Genomic DNA, 16334 nt, shown 5'->3' with positions numbered 1-16334 from the left:
TTGGCTGCAATCTGAGGCACTACAGCTGTATGAAATGAATTGCAATAAATGGGTAACACTAACTACAACATGATTCTGAGTTGTAAAAATTCTGGATTCATGCTTTCAGGTCTGACAGCAAGAAAAGAAAAGCAAACAACTTTTAAAAGGCTTAAATGTCGAGTGAGTCTTGTTTGTAATTACACTGGGCAAACCACTTGCTTTGATTTTGGTCTGAACACAGCATTAGAATGATATCCATTAATATAGAATAATCTCATCACACTTTTAAATTGAATTTCTAAAATTTCAAAACACATCTTCACCTTTCCTTCCAGCTGCAGAAAAAGCTTCGCCACCCTTCTTTAAGACGTACTTCATGGCATGATAGTTGTGGTAAAAGCTATGTATAGTTTTCCTCATGGTCTGCCTTATTTAGAATCAAATGTACAGGAAGTAAAAATGCATTCAATTCAGTCTTTATGCTGACTTCCTCCACCATGCCTCAGCTCCTTTATCAGCTGTAGCGATGCTCCTTCCTTTCCCTTTCTCTGCCTTCCTCTTACTTGCTCTCGGATGATTCCCATGTTCATGGCTCTTTTCCTTGTCTATTGGCTTTTGCTGTTTCTCATGAGCTGCTGTTTGAAAACAGGAAGGCTAATACACAAGACACCATGGGGCTGCCCCTTGTTCAGTCTTTTTCATGTTGCATGGGCCAAGTTTCCTTTTAGTAGGCTTCATAGATATTTCGCAGGTTTCTGAAACAATTTATCTCAAATGGAGTCACAACAATGACTCTATCTCTTTTAGGATCTGTTTGTTGTTGTTGACATAAAGGTGATAATTCTTGAAATTTCTCTTTCACTTAACCTGCTGTATCTGTGACACAAAACCTCACAGACATTTAGGAAACATGCTTATATGCTGTTGTAGCAGGATTGAGACAGAAAGAAAATGAAACAGCAAACAAGCACATTTTCCTAAATGTTGTTGTTCGGTTAAATTTAAGATGTCTGTAAAGAAACCATCACCTCCCTGAAGACACTAAGGAAGAAGACCCTTAGTTTCTCACTGGTGATGGTGGTTATCCCCCAAACCCTGCCCTTCATACTAGTGTGCTTTTTGTTCTATTGAAAAAACACTAATATGTCAAATTTTACCTCTGCTTGGCAGAACGAATGGTTAATCCAAAGTAGGCAGCCAATAAGCGTGAAAGGTTGTCTGTCTTTAAGTGTCAGCCCTGTGATTGACTGGTGTTCAGTCCAGGTGTAACCCCGCCTCTCGCCCAATGACAGCTGTCAAACAGAGATTTATTATTAATGCAACATTAGAATTCATCATTTTATGACAGTTGTGTTAGAGATAATAACAATAACTTTACTGATCCCCAAAGGGAAATTTACTTGTCTGGCATCTCATCTACCATTTAAATGGTAATGTAAATAAATAAAATGTAAATGTAAACGTGATTAAGAAAAGTTTTAACTATCTTTTTTATGCGATCAAATTTTTACTGCAGACATCATCACTGGAGCAACTTACTTTATGCATGTCGAAATTAAAGCTCTGTAATGACAACTCTTTTTGAAATGGACCAAAGAGAAAAAAATAAATACTGAGAAGAAAGAAAAAAATTAAATAGAAATAAAAAAATAATTTCACTATTAATGTAAAATAATATATAACCACTAATTCCCTCCCAACCCAAGGCCACTGGCCCAAGAGGGGGTCAATTTAGAAGGTGTCACGGTTGTGGTAAAACAAAAGAGGGAGAGGACCCAGGTGCAGACTACAAATAAAAAAAGTTTAATTCACAAAAGGCAAAACCCAAAATGGCAGAACAAGCCTGATACAAACGAAAGACACAAAGGCAAAATCCAAAACGCTTGCTAAGAAAAATCCAGGGTAGAAATCTAACAAAGTAAGGTAAAGTCCAAAACTCACACGCGAAAACACAAGAAATCCCACAAGATGGGAGACGAAAGATGAATGACAAACAACAAACTGACAAAGAGACAGGGGAGCACAGAGACTACATAAACTTAGGTGAGGTTAATCAGACACAAGTCAAGAGGCAGGTGAAAACAATAAGGGCAGGGCACAAAACAGGCGGGAAACATACAAAGGCAGGAAGTGGATCAACACCAGAGACAAGGTGACAAAGTGAAACAGGAAATGATCAAACCAGTGAAACACAAATGAAATACATAACTAAAGAAGACTAAATGACAAGAACAGATTCAATTAAATAGATTAAACTAAATAATTTAAAAGATTTGACCATGTATTTTTTACTGATTTCAAAATAATACATATTGTACCTTTGATTAATTTAAATACTTAATATTGCTAAATAGCAGCACAACAAATGCAGGTGAAGGCCTTGAACAGCTAACCATTGGTCAAACCCAGAGTGACCTGTGTGCTCGTCCTCTCTGACCCTGGCCTCTCGCATGCCTCGGTATCCTCCATCTTTCTCCGTAGGGAAAAAGAGAGAGATGTATGAGCATCCGGTCTTCTGCTTGGCGTCACAAGTGATGGATTTAACCATTCGTGAGTACCTTCCTCATTCCCCAGCATCACCCTCCCACCCCTTTTATTTTTTCTCTTACCACCAGTGCCAACCACAACCAGAGACTTCACATTGATGTTGTCCGTGACGTCCTTCAGTTTGTTTTGTATCTGTTGTTCTCAACTCTTCTTGATATGTCCCAGGCTTAATTTGTCTCGGCCCCTCAGAACAGCTTGTTTTCTGTCCGGCACAAGACCACCTGTCCTTTGTCTGTTTGCGACTTGAATGCATTTTTACTTTGCTTGTGTGTAAATCCTGTTGAGTGTTTAAGATCATGGCAAATTCAAACAGGACACCTACATCCTGCAGTTATTCAAAGGGCATCTTATTCATCTGCCTGGTTAGACGCGCTGTCAGATACAAGTCACACGTTACAATTTAGAACAGGCTTCTGTCTTTGAATGAAACCACCGTGAAGTGCTGCTACTAATGGTGTAAACTATAATCGTTTTAACAGGTTGGTATGCTCTTTCAGCATTTGTTCCTTCTGGATTTCGGGCCAAAGTGAAGACGCTTTGTGTTTTGTGCCACTTTTTCTTGCTTCTTCCAGTCATTTAACAAGTCATTTAAAAAAAAATTCTTGTTACATGTTGAATGTGTGATATTTGACAATCAGTCTAACCTCTGCCTTTCTTTCTGATTCCTGTCTTCCATCACCTCTGCTTATGCAACCTTTATTTAATGATGTCTTCTTTTTCACCCTATACCCGACACGTTCCCACCTCTGTCTACCTTCTCTCCATCCTTGCAACCTGTTTTTTTTTAAACTGTACACCTTAACTTAGAGGAGAAATCTCAGAAAAAACTAAAGGATCCAGGTGAAGTTGTACTGTATGTCTAACCTCTCCTGTTAGCTCATTCCCGACCAGACAAAAACCAACTCTACATGCCACCATAGACCCTGTCACAACCTTCCTGATACCTGTGCATCGTCCAGCAAAGGCACACAAACTACACATAACATGTTTCAGGAATGTTATGACGCCCCCTCCCCACATCGTGGTGTTTTTCACTGCTTTTTGATTCTCCAAAGAGAGAGAGGGATCAGTTCACGCAGAAATTAGAACAACAAGTATGAATGAACACAAATCCAATAGTGCAAATGATCAAGAGGCAAGATTTCAAATTATTTTATTGAACTGAAACATGACAGGGCAGCAGGAGTGAGTTGATTATTGACAAATGGAGAGAGCAATTGTTGAGCTGATTCACACATTGTCAGTGAAAATCACTTCTGTTGACAAGTTCCCCGAAGGAAGCAACAAAGTGCAAGCATCCAAGCATGGAAGAAAGCACTGTTTGCATGCGGGTGGCATTTAAAGTATTTCAATCAATCTGAAGTGCTCAAATAATATATGATTTATGTTTAACGTGTAAAATGTTTGATTGTAAATATTATCCAGGTGGTTAAAATTGTTAACTGTAGTTTACAGTTTAATAGAGTCGTATTTAGTGTATTTACATATAGTATTATGTAGCTTGGTAGAGTATAGTACAGTTTAATACAATAGTATATAGTGACATAATGTGTCATGGGTTTTGTATCTACAATAGTAAGTATAGAATAGTATAATATGGTATTGTGTAGTATAATTTAAAGATATAATCTCAAAGATTTTCATGTAAATAAATGTCTGTTAAGGCTCTATCCATCGCCCAATGAGGTAACACAATGGTGATTGAGACTATGGCCCACTGATGAAAGCCTTTGCATTTGCAGTATATAGTATTATTATTGCCTGGGTGTCCATGCGCGTTTTCCATCCGCCAGCAGTGGTTGGTCTGCCAGAGAGGGTGGGCGGAGCTAAGCGGCTGCTTTTCCGCTCTCTGTAAGTGTTGCCAGTAAACAGTAATCTACTATGGCTGAGCAAACAAAGAAAAGATGGATGACTACAGAAGATAAGGGAAAATCCAAAGAAAAAGGAACAAATTTGATGCTCAGAGACTGTAGTTAAATTGGGAAGTGTACTGCTGCAATTACTGCTTATTGCCAAAGGTGCCGCCAAAGAGAATGAAACGGAAATCTTCGGGATAACATCTTTAACATAGTATAATGTAGTATACTTTACTTTAGTATATTAGTGTTATAGTGGTATGGTATAATATAATATTGTTGGGTATAGTATAGTTTAGTATAGTATAGTAAAGGGCCGAACAATTAATGGAAATGTTGTCAAAATCGAGATATGGCCTACTGTATCAATATATTTGTTTGGTACAGATCCCCGCATAAATCACACCATAATCATTTTAATATTGTTTTCAATTTAATCGCAAATATAAGTGAAAATAATCGCAATTAGATATTTTTTCAGAATCGTTCAGCCCTGGTATAGTAGTATAGGGTAGTTAGTGGTTCAGTGCATTTTAATATTGTGTAGTAAAGGATGGTATAGTTTAGCTGCATTAATTGTATTAAAGTGTAGCGTAGTGCAGTGTAGTAAAGTGAATTATAGTATAGTGTAGTTTAGAATAGTGTAGTATATTACAAGAAATTATAGATTAGATAGAATAGAAACGTAGTAAAGTATGGTTAGTTTGTTTTTTATCCTGTCTTTGAGGAGTGGTGCCATTTACAAAAAGTGGATTTCATCTCAAGAACTAAGAAAAAAACATCTGGACCGATTCTGGTATCAGGTGGTCTCAAAGTGAGGAATGGACAATTGTTCCTTTGTTTCCACTTCCAAACTCTGACATATAGCTCTGACTTGAAGGACATTACTGCATCCAAACAATCCCCCTTTGAACCAGGACAGAAGCCCCATTCTGTGGAGGCTTTCAGCCGTGTTACCGTGACTTAACCTCCAGCATGCGAGCACTCATCTCTCTGCTTCTTGTCCACAACACCACTGAGCCGGAGAGTTCTGCCAGTGGGTTGAATGAATATAGTCACGACTCTGACACAGCGAGTTCAACTGCTGTGTGTTCTTATGCAGTAAATGATGGTGCTGACATCAGAGTGAGGCAGCAATAACCAAACCACAACAAACACACTTTGGCCTTTATAAATTACGTTCTGTCGCCTTGTGCCAACTTCTTCTTTTTTTTACATGACCCATTGAGAGGCTGACCATTACAGAAGAGTTGTGCTGCACTGTAGGAGGGTTAAAGTCACAAATAAATGAAGTAATGGAGCAATTTTCCAAACAATGGTTAAAGATGGACGAAGCAGTGCTAAAAGGTTAGGTGGTGCCATAGACTGTTTAAGAAGTGGATGTAACCTACAGAATCGAAAGTGAGGCCAATATGGAAATCTCCATTTTTTTCTACGAGCAAGCAGGAGGTGACTCCGTCAGTTTGTTAGTCTGTGAGAACATGACCTTACTTTTCAGTTGACTTAATACCTCAGTAAACATTTTCCTGAAGAATTTATGTTCTAAATCACTAGTTTTAAGTTATGTGAATTAAGGTCCATTTAATCTCTATTCAAAGGTTCTACATAGTAGAATCTGTAGGCAGGGACGTTGATTTCCGGGAAGGCAAGTGTTCTGGTGTCCGTTTGAACTACGCTTGTAGTCCGAGTAATATCGACCAATCACGTATCAGCAGGCTGCGGCGTATGCAGGAAAAACAGTCCGTGTGGAGAGCAAAAGGAGGCGGAATGTAATCCGCTATAATGACATCCCGGCTCCCATTAGCGTGATCTGACAACGATTTAGCTTCTTTTTAATCTCTATAAACAGACATCTGCAGCTAGTTAGCTAACTTGAGATGAATTCCCTTGATGCTGTGTCACGAAAGCAGTTCAGCGTTCAGATTTCCCGACTTCCTCGAATGCATCAGATCGATCCAACCTCCGTTGAACAAACGAGCATTTTAAAAGTTTTCTTCTCCTCTTGAGGACAGAGCTGACGAAGCTTGAATTTTTACTTCTTACAAATCTGCATTGTGATGTTGAAATTTGGGCAAAGGTAAGGCCCGTTAATAACTAGTACATCACAAGAAAACGTTTTTTCATTCTGTAACAATGCAGCACGCGGAAAAGGAAGTCTTGATGGGGAGTCGTTTATCGCTTACCGCCCGGCACGTTCACCGGGTCCCCAGAGACTATATCATCTCAGACTAAAGCTGATGGGATCTGAGACTGAGGTCCATTGAAAGTCGCTACCACAGCAGCACTCAAAATTGTCATGGCCCTCCTAATGTAGGAAATGCCCTAACCTCCACTGACCTCCAGATTTTTTTTCTTTAAAAACACTTGCCATCCGATTTAATCCCACGTACTTGACTAGCTGCCTGATATATGAAATGATGGATCAAGTGGAGACACTCTGCTATATGTCATGGTGTTTCCAACTCAGAATCCGTTATATTCTAACATACTGTATCCTAAAGATTGTTTTAGTTTCATATTAAAGTCTTTTACCAAAGGAAAAATAAAATAAATCCACATTAAAACATCCACAGTCTTTTGAACCAATGTTGAGTTATTGAGTTAGCACAAAGCACATTCTCTGGCTGTGGTATAAATCACCCTCCCCTAATCAAAACTATGTTTACCACAGGGTATAAATACTCGGAATAAAAGTAGACTAAGCTGCAACTTTACCACCAGAAACAATCAAACTGTAAATCACATCAGCTGCTGTGCAGATAGGAACAACATAACCACCACATTACTGCATGATGAGTGTTCAATGTACATGCTGTTTACATCTATGTGTTCTAGATGACTGTTCTGTCATGGTGACAGAGATGTGACCCATTCACTACATACCAGGCCATCACTACTTACAGCCACCAAACAGTGCACTCATGGGGATACTGAGACGCTTGAACATTATGTAGTAATCCTGGATTTACCATATAACTAGGGCTGGGTACAACACCAATGACCACTATTGTGTTATAAATATGCCAAAATCTGACCTTAGTTAGAAGGTTTCTATACTAAACACTGTTCAGTCATTTGCACAAAAGTATTATGGTCTGATACCCAGCCCTAATTATAATAATTTGATATTTCATGCTTGTATATGTATATGACCATGAGATTGTCCCAGTGGCTTAGGCTGGACTAAGGATCACTTTTGAGGCAACAGCTATATCCAAACTTTGTGAGTGACTTAATCTTTAAGCTCCAGAGTTTAGGGGTAGGCAGTGTAACATGCATGTTGTTTACCAAGTACTGTATTATTATACACGCTTTTATTTCACAGACCAGGGATGTTCTAATGCACTTTTGGTCGCATGCACACTGAAGTTACAACAATATTGTTTCATACTGATCACCTTTAGAGGCTGCCAACACTGACCCTTGACCTTTGTGCTGCAGAGAATGTAGGACGCTTAGTTACCCCTGCCAAAAAACTGGAGGACAACATTCGTCTGGCTGAGCTGGTGATTGAGGTGCTGCAGCAGAATGAGGAACACCATGCTGAGGTGAGTGTGCTGGTATGCCTGCATGGAACTATGCTTCAACACACACACAGGCCTATAATTTAGTGGACATTTTAACTACCAATATCACAGCCTGTTTTACTTTTCAAGTACAGCTGTGGCCCAATGCTTCAAAAAATTACAATGTAGTTACCACTAGTACTACTTTTACTGTTCTTTAGCTTAATGTTCTGATGTGATATTGTTTTAAAAGCATAAAAGTCTGCATGGGTAGGGCAGTTGTGGGCAATGGTGAGATCAATCATACATGGACCTTTAATCCAAATGACTGGAAACAAATAGTCAATGTGTCAATACATTACATTACATATTTATCCTACATTAGTTACCCAAGTGACACTGGTTACCCACACCATGATCTATTTCTTTAACTTAACCAAAAAAATGTGTGGCCTTAACGCAACCAAACTGCAACTGTTGTGGGCTACCGAACAAGCTACCATGTATGAGTAGTTAAAGGTGCACTGTGTAACGTTCAAAACCGCCGGCGAACCAGCAAATCATCACAAGCATAAGCTAACATGAGCCAGCTAAAACCACAATATCACAATGATAAATATTTCACATGCTTTGCGGCGATGTCAGCTTACCTGTCCAATAGCAAGAAAGTCAGTTCTGGGTCTGTTTTGATCCCCAAAAGCAATCGAAGGTCTCGCCATGAGTCGAATGCTCTGCCGATGCTGACTCTCGTTTTCCCCTTACGTCGGTCACATTGCTGTTTGGCCAGACGAGCTTCACTAGATAAAACTTTTTTTTGTTTTTTATTCTTGCGTTCACTTTGTGTTGGTGTTGTTGTGGGTGCCAGTCGTTTGTTGGCATTATCCATCTCTTCTTTCCGGCAGACTAGGCACATTGTGTGCATTGCTGCCTCCCACGGGTGTGGAGACGGTAATCACTTTGACACTTTATTAGGTCTATATCCTTGGATATAGACCAATATTTTTAAGGAAGCATATATGCCATCTATTTCATCCATTTCTCAGCTTGCGTTGTCTCGTGTTGCACACTGTTAACTGTAGGGGCGGAGAATGAGTGATAGGAAGCGTGCATATACGTCACACGTCCTTTCGTGGGTAAATCGGCCCAAGTGCTTTACATAGGAATCAGCCCACAGGCTGTTACAGGCAATGGAGGAAGTTTGGGAAAGTCTACATTTTTCAGTTCCGCCACTATCCCTTCACACATCGGCAATATAAAATGGTTACATGTAAAATCTTACACAGTGCACCTTTAAAAGAAAATGATGGATATTATGGTCAAACAAACTGTTAGTGGCCACATGCACCAGTTTACAGCTGTAAAACTAGATATGTGATTAGTATTTTAATTGGATGGAAAAACAACATTTTGGTGTTTAGTTGACAGGCTCACGAGCTAGCCTTCGTATCACTGCTGGTGTCATTAACCATACAGAAACTGGTCATGGTAATTTTATGCTAATTCCATATATAACCAGCTTTTGCAAGGGCTAATCCTCCCCCATTGCCACAGAGTGTGTTTTCACCTGCAAACCTTCAATAGGAATTTGATGGCAGCATACTGCAAATAAAGTCAAAATGTTTTAATTGCACTCAAGCTATTATGGTACCTTGAAAGTAAAAGTGTGACTGAGTGGAGGCGATGTAGGAGGTGCAGTGCAAAAGTCTGCAAGAAGTTCTCCCATCAGCTTGGGTATTGTAATGAGAGCCTCAAGCTGCAGTGTTGTTAGATTTGTACCTGGTTGGAAACCTGTGTAGATATGCCAAACTCCATTTAGTGTGGGGTAATCTTTCAGCCATAGGGAGTGTTTTCAGACGTTGTTTCCCAATTTAGCAAATCAGTTATATCAGACACAGTTTTGTGTTTTTGTGTATGTTCGGGATATTGATTGACTTCAGGAATCCTCTTCCCAGACTTTCCATTGAATATGTTTTCCTCTATCATCAGTATAGTTTTTTAAAATCATCAGAATATCAACAGGGGATCTTAATATCTGTAGTTTCAGGTGATAAATTGTGTGAGTTACTTTGTATTTCTCCTTACTGGGGGTCTCAATGTTTCATGTTTGTTCAGACTCTAAATGGTAAATACACAGTCCGTCACTGCGGACCACATGCTACTTTGAATCATCATACTGCATCTTATCTGCACAGTGGGCCATGTCTGACACAAACACACACTCTTATGGTTAGGCAAGTTTGTAAGAGCAAAAAAACATAGTGAAGCATTGAAGCATGTGGGAAATAAATGCACACATGACAAACAACATGACGCTTGAAGGTTTGTTGTAGAGATTCCTTCCTATCCAATCCTTCTGCCCCTTGACTATAAACAACATTTTCACATGGCAGTCATTTTTCTTGGATATTAGACTCCCAGTTGTATCGCATTTAACACTATCAAACAGTAGTGTTATCTTGGGAGTGGATGAATGTCAACATTAGCCAGTTCAGATCAATTATTCGCAATGCAACAAAACAGTTTAGAATGTTGCAGAGAAAGTTGCAGCGGTGTGAACTGGTTAGTTGCAGAGCGTCTAAAGCCGTTGCGTGGAGTTGTAAAAGATTTGACTTGTCAAATCTCCAAATGCAGTTTTTGAATTGAATGATGTGGCTGTTTCACTTCAGCCAATCAGGAAACAGCATAAATTGGCGTAGGCACCCTGTCTCTGGTGCTGCAGTAACCAAAGACAGCTCCAGATCCTCTCTTTCCTAACTCTCTGTCTTCGACGTTTATTAATCAGTGTTATAGCTAACATTTTGAGCACGTCACTGTCACTGTCATCCACTTCTTTTTATAACGACAACAGAAATCCAGCAAGTTAATTCATGTAACCGAGGCCTAATTCTAACGTCATATAGTATTTACTAACGTTATAGTAGTAATGCAGAAGTAGTGGGGTATGTTCCATTGCTTTGATGTGAACGGCCCAGTTTTCGAACGTTTACGATCAGATGTCAGGCCTGGGTCAGCCCTTTTGGCAGTTGCGTCCAGTCTCGTTGCGAATCATTGATCTGAACTGGCCTTAGCAGAACCTAATGGGTTATCAAATATACTGGTTTACGTCTTATGTGCTTCCAGATTTACACAACTATCTTCATTTCAGTTGCTGATCAATAGGAAGCGGTGAAATGACACCTGGAACACCACAGTAGAACATTATCCTTTTGATAATAGCATTTGCGCTTCCCAACTGATCACAATGTCTGAAGACATGGCCACTGTGTGAATATGGTATACTGCTGTATATCACATATTTGGGGTTCTTAAAACAAAACATGACTTTCTTCCTCTCTGCTTTATATTTCAATGATTTATTTGGTTGGCGGGGAAATGTTTGAACAGGGAAAAGAGGTATGTGATTGTCTTAATGCCATATGCCCCGTCTCCTACCCTACCCTTACTCAAAGTCCTGTGCATGCACCTAATTATACTGCCATTGTTGCAGAGGATCATTAATGTTTCCTGTCTCAACCATGACTCAAAACTCCTTTCAGCTTGTGGTCACTGCTAATCAAGTGCTTGTGTGGCAGTGCTTGTTAGCTTCTAAGCTAGCAACAGTTTTGCCAATAGTGAAGAAGAAACGCTGCAAGCACTTAGGCAGTGTGTTTAACTTGACGTTAACATCCGCTCTGAGAAAACAAAGTGCAGAGTTTGAAGTTTCACTTCTGATCTGTGTGACTTCACAACTCTGAACCTTGTTTTTAACTAGTCACAAATCCTCCCTGGAAATGCAAACCTGTTTCCTGTGTTTAACCGTATGTCGTTTACTCTACCAAGTCCAGTCAGTAAGCTCTCAAAGAAACCAATTCCTCTCCATTGGATCCTTCAGGAGACACAACGGAGGAAATGCGAGGCATGCTTTGTGTGATCCTTGCTAGTGTCAAAACCATTGCATTTCAGTTAAATACATTAAGGTGCTGCTCAAATCATGTGAGCACTTTGGTGATCCAGCATAACCAACATTAGACTCCAACACTGGTTCCATTTGTTTTGGCTAATTCATAACGATAGCAAATTCAGAACTTAAGATTGCTATAATTCAATGCAGTTGACTTGTATTAATTTCTGTCGTGTGGCTCTAATGCTGGTTAAAGCTAATCATATTTGTTAGCACCTTTTTGTGTCTCTCATGTAATCACCAATTTTAACTTGAGGACTTTTCAACTTATTGAAGCAGCCCCAGGTTTGTCAAAAATTAGGAGCAAAACTTGCATGTTCATTCACATGTTCAGAGAGTCATCTGTCTGCCGCCTCTAATAGAACATTTATCAGTGTAGTAAAATCTAAGTCGTTTCATATTTGGCATCTCTGAGCAAAAAGGTGATAAGTGAAGCTACAATATCAGATGCTCAGAGCATGTGCCCGAGTGATGCCATACAAAGATCGTTAGAGTCCACTCCAGACGCTGGGCAGGGGCGATGGGAAGTTAGAACAACACAGGACTGTCAACCAGGTTTGAGTCCCGTGTGAAACCAAAGGTCATTCAGCAAATGCCTCCAATACAAAGAGTCTTGTCCCTTGCCTACAGATTCTATAATCACATGCAGACATCTGTTTAAAGAAATTACTATCCGTATAGAAGCAACAGAGCACTTCCTGGCTTGAGAGAGGAAAGTTCTTTGAAGATGTAAAACACTTGAAAAGGTTTAAAAAACATCCTCATGCAAATTTGAAAGTTAACAAGTTTTACTTCTCTTATTTTTGTCTTGTGTCTGTGAATTGAAAAATAATTGCAAAAGTCTCGAAAGTTCAAATGATGATTACATGCGTGACGCTGACTGGATGTACCTTGCCAACTATTTTCCACACCAACTATCCAGTTCTAAGGGCTCCCATGGCAAGTGCATGCCGCCCCCACCACATAAGCCCATGGGTACATTCACATTACAGTGTTGACAGCTTGATGTGAATGAGCAAACACCATGGATCCTCAGGGGTCCCTCTTAAGAAGCCTGGCAAGAGTGGGGGTGCATGGAGGAGAGCGAGTGTTTTCGTTGTGCATGAGACCAGCCCGGTACCCAACAGTCACTCCACTGCGTCTATTTTATGGGGAGATTTGAGCACAGTGCAGCTCGCCAGCTCCTTTCTTCTGATTGACTCGCTTAAGGAGCAGTGGGTGAGTGTTTAAGTAGCTCCCCGCCAAGCCTGTCAAGGAGCTGCTGCTGTTTCCTCTATGGGCCAACAGAAAAGTGTGTGATTTTTCCGTGCCCAAGCGCTGTTTTTTCCGCTTCGAGTTGTGAAGAATCCTTCCCCGGAGATCACGCAGTGAAGTCGTTGAGGCAACAAGTTGATTTCATATGTTGAAAAGTGAGAAAACCAGCCAAGAGCTTCTCTGTAGATCAGTGGAGTTACATGACATCTTCAGCCTTTATGGTAAAGAGATTCAAATTGTTATCACCCACTGGGTAGCACTGACAAGAACACTTTGTCTAATTTCTCTCCTTTCTTTCACTCTCAACCTCTGGGTTATTTTCCACTCCCTGTATCTGTCTCCCTTTCTCTTCCGTCTCTTCTATACTTTCTCCGAAGGCCTTTGCGTGGTGGTCAGACCTGATGGTGGAGCATGCAGAGACCTTCCTGTGTCTCTACTCGGCCGACATGGACGCCGCTCTCGAGGTTCAGCCGCCCGACAGCTGGGACAGTTTCCCTCTCTTCCAACTTCTCAACGACTTCCTGAGAATGGACTGTGAGTGAGGAGCTAAAACATACTCAACACACAGCCTTTATTATGTTTAAATGTTTACGCTGCTCACAATGTTGTCCATTATTATAATCAACCACACGTATCAGGACCGTTTGATGATAATAATGAAGGTTTACAGCTGCTGTTGCCTGTGCATTCCAGTCTCCCTGAAACATCTCTCAAATGTCTCTGAAATCATTCCTGTCAGTCTGAGATGTCGACTTTTGGCCTGGAGCGGTTAACACACTGAACTGTGTATGTGTGTGTGTGTGTGTGTGTGTATGTGTGTGTGTGTGTGTACGAACATGAGCCAGGAGTGTCTCACTGAAGATAATAGTCGGGTCTTGATGCCGGTTGCTGCAGGCCAGCCATCTCTCTAATGAACTGCATGCACTTGCCTGCAGGAACACTGTGGAGCTGTCCGTAGTCCTGTAATGCAAACACTTCACTGTTCACAATGCAGACGCAATCTTTGGGCCTCTAATTGTCCCTGGGGAATGTTTCTCCCCCTTTCAGTTTGTCAGTCGGGAGTCAAGGAGAAGGCAGAGCACGGTCCACTCATTCTGCTAAACAGAGATGACTGCAAATAGCTTGTTATGCTCACTTGTTAGTGTCATCAAATTGGCCACCTTCTCATTTGCTGCATCTTGTCAATTGTGTAATAATGGAAATTGAAGTGCATAGCGGCGAGAGAAGCGACACCATTCTGCAGCTAACAGATGGAGGGAAATTGTACCGCGCTAGCAATTACAAGACGACTGTAAAAAACAGACCCCCCATGTTTTGTTACATTTCCAGACTGTAATCAGTCAGCTGGAATCTTTACTGCAGGATATAAGCAGAGAACTGTGTCCTATCTGAACAAATATCTCTGTTATATCTGCACTTTATTCTTTTACTGACGCACAGCTGTTTGGAATCTCAACACATGTACTTCATGTGTCATTGTAGATTTTATTCAGTCATTCTAACAGTCTATTTAATCAGAATTAGTTTGATCTGTTGGACAAATCAATCAACTTCCATTACTACTTTTCTCAACGTCATCTAAACCATACACCACAACCCAAATACACAGTGTTAGTGTGTCCCTTATACTGTCTTTCTTCTCTGAGGCCTTCATTGCCAAGCCCATTGTGTCTTACTGAAGACGTTAATGTTTCAAATGAACTCACAACTATATAGCTTCATTTAAAAAAGTGCAGTGATTTCCTGAAACAGCTGGGTACCGTTTTTTTTTTTTACAAACATTAAAAAAGATGAAAAATCTGATTTTTAGCAGTAGCAGTCCTCAACTTACGCCGGGTCCAGATTACAATTAATACCTGAATCACCCCTAACAATGATGGAGAGGGGTGAAATATCAAACATGCTTGATATTTAAAGATTAAAACCTGTGTGAGTTCATCAGTACTCTCTGAGCTGGACCACAACGGCGAGGCTGTTGCCAAGCATCAGTAAACATTATAGCCCTGAGGGAAACATGATCTAGCATTTAACTCTTAAATGATATTAAATATGGCGGTTACATTTCTCCTTTAATTCTCCCTGAAGAATAGAGCTGTCCGTGTCTGGGTCAGTCTCCATTTTGTTTGCAACTCGTTAATATCATAAGAGGTTACATAAGGTGGTAATTGCCCCATCTGGAACACACCATTATCCTAATAATATCCTGTGTTGTGAATGATGCGCCCTTATTTTGAAAATATACTGAAAGTTGAAAAGGTTTTATTTTTGTGATGCAAAGAGAGTTTAAATGTGATTTTAAGACTCATCGTCTGAACCCGGCCTTCAGACAGCCTGATGTTAGATTGACTCAAAATACATTCATGGTGTGATGTCATCACCGTGGTTATGGCCTCTGACCCCGAGGTGCTCAAGGGCCTCAGAAAACATTATCTAACATGTGTGTTCACAGCTGGAGAACTAGTCATGACTCAACTCTGACCTCAGTGGGAAATCAATGTGTGTCCCCTGATAATAAAAGCAATGACACTATAAATACAAATATCATCACATACAAGAAACCATCTTTAATACCAACAGGAGACCCAGCAGAGCTGCCACTGCCCACACAGTGTGACAAGCACACACTGTAGTGAAGCGTATCATCACGGGGACATCTTTTCCACAGAAGGTCATCTGCTCCGTTGCCCCACAGCGGTGCACTTACAGTATGTAGCAGTAAATAGCCCTAGCACCAGACAGGCGCCAAAGTTGGACTGCCACTCGAGGAGTTAATGAGGTCTAAAGCAGTGGTAGCTGGGCCGCGGCGAGCCCTGCGAACACACTCCTGGACACAACACATCCAAGTGGACAGCAGCCGCTCAAGTGGCTAATTGGGAGAGTGGCAATCAGGGAACACAACAAACATTGCACCTACTGTGTATCATCGACCTTGACTCCAATGCCAACACACACAAACACAAACACACACATGCTCAGAGGGGGAGAGAAAAACAAAGAGAGAGAGAGGGCGAGGAAAAGCAGACACGCTGCATGGAGCCGTGAGGCATCACATTAGCACACACTGGCCTCCATTTTATCTCCTGTGGTCTTTGTCAGTGTTGCCTTTTTACCAGTTGGGAGCCGGCGGAGACGAGGGGAAATGTGTTTGATGGGTTAGATTTAGAAATACCCCGAGACTCCGACCTTTTGTTCACAAAGATTGAAAAGTGGATGTGCTGTGCCACACCTGCTAATGAAGAGTTAGTCACA

The 16334-nt window shown here is 40.7% G+C and overlaps 1 protein-coding gene across 12 annotated transcripts in view; it reads left to right on the top strand.

The window, feature by feature from the left end:
- The window catches only part of cadpsa (Ca2+-dependent activator protein for secretion a), a 186166-nt gene that overhangs the window by 122250 nt on the left and 47582 nt on the right, over positions 1-16334 (top strand). For 3 of the 12 annotated variants that reach the window (XM_069677542.1, XM_069677539.1, XM_069677541.1), the window contains exons 17-18: positions 7827-7933; positions 13463-13619. In XM_069677542.1, coding sequence (XP_069533643.1) covers positions 7827-7933; positions 13463-13619 — 264 coding nt within the window. Of the gene's footprint in view, positions 1-2463; positions 2533-4699; positions 4736-7826; positions 7946-11275; positions 11285-12325; positions 12359-13462; positions 13620-16334 lie in introns of all 12 variants that reach the window. The other 9 variants (XM_069677537.1, XM_069677533.1, XM_069677536.1 and 6 more) reach the window with 5 other exon arrangements.

The sequence above is a fragment of the Semicossyphus pulcher genome, unplaced genomic scaffold (assembly GCF_022749685.1).
Source record: "Semicossyphus pulcher isolate SPU_LCO1_2020_fin unplaced genomic scaffold, fSemPul1.0.p SCAF_3, whole genome shotgun sequence".
Lineage (NCBI taxonomy): Eukaryota > Metazoa > Chordata > Actinopteri > Labriformes > Labridae > Semicossyphus > Semicossyphus pulcher.
Note: the sequence above shows the minus strand (reverse complement) of the source record. Positions and strands in the feature narration are given on the sequence as shown.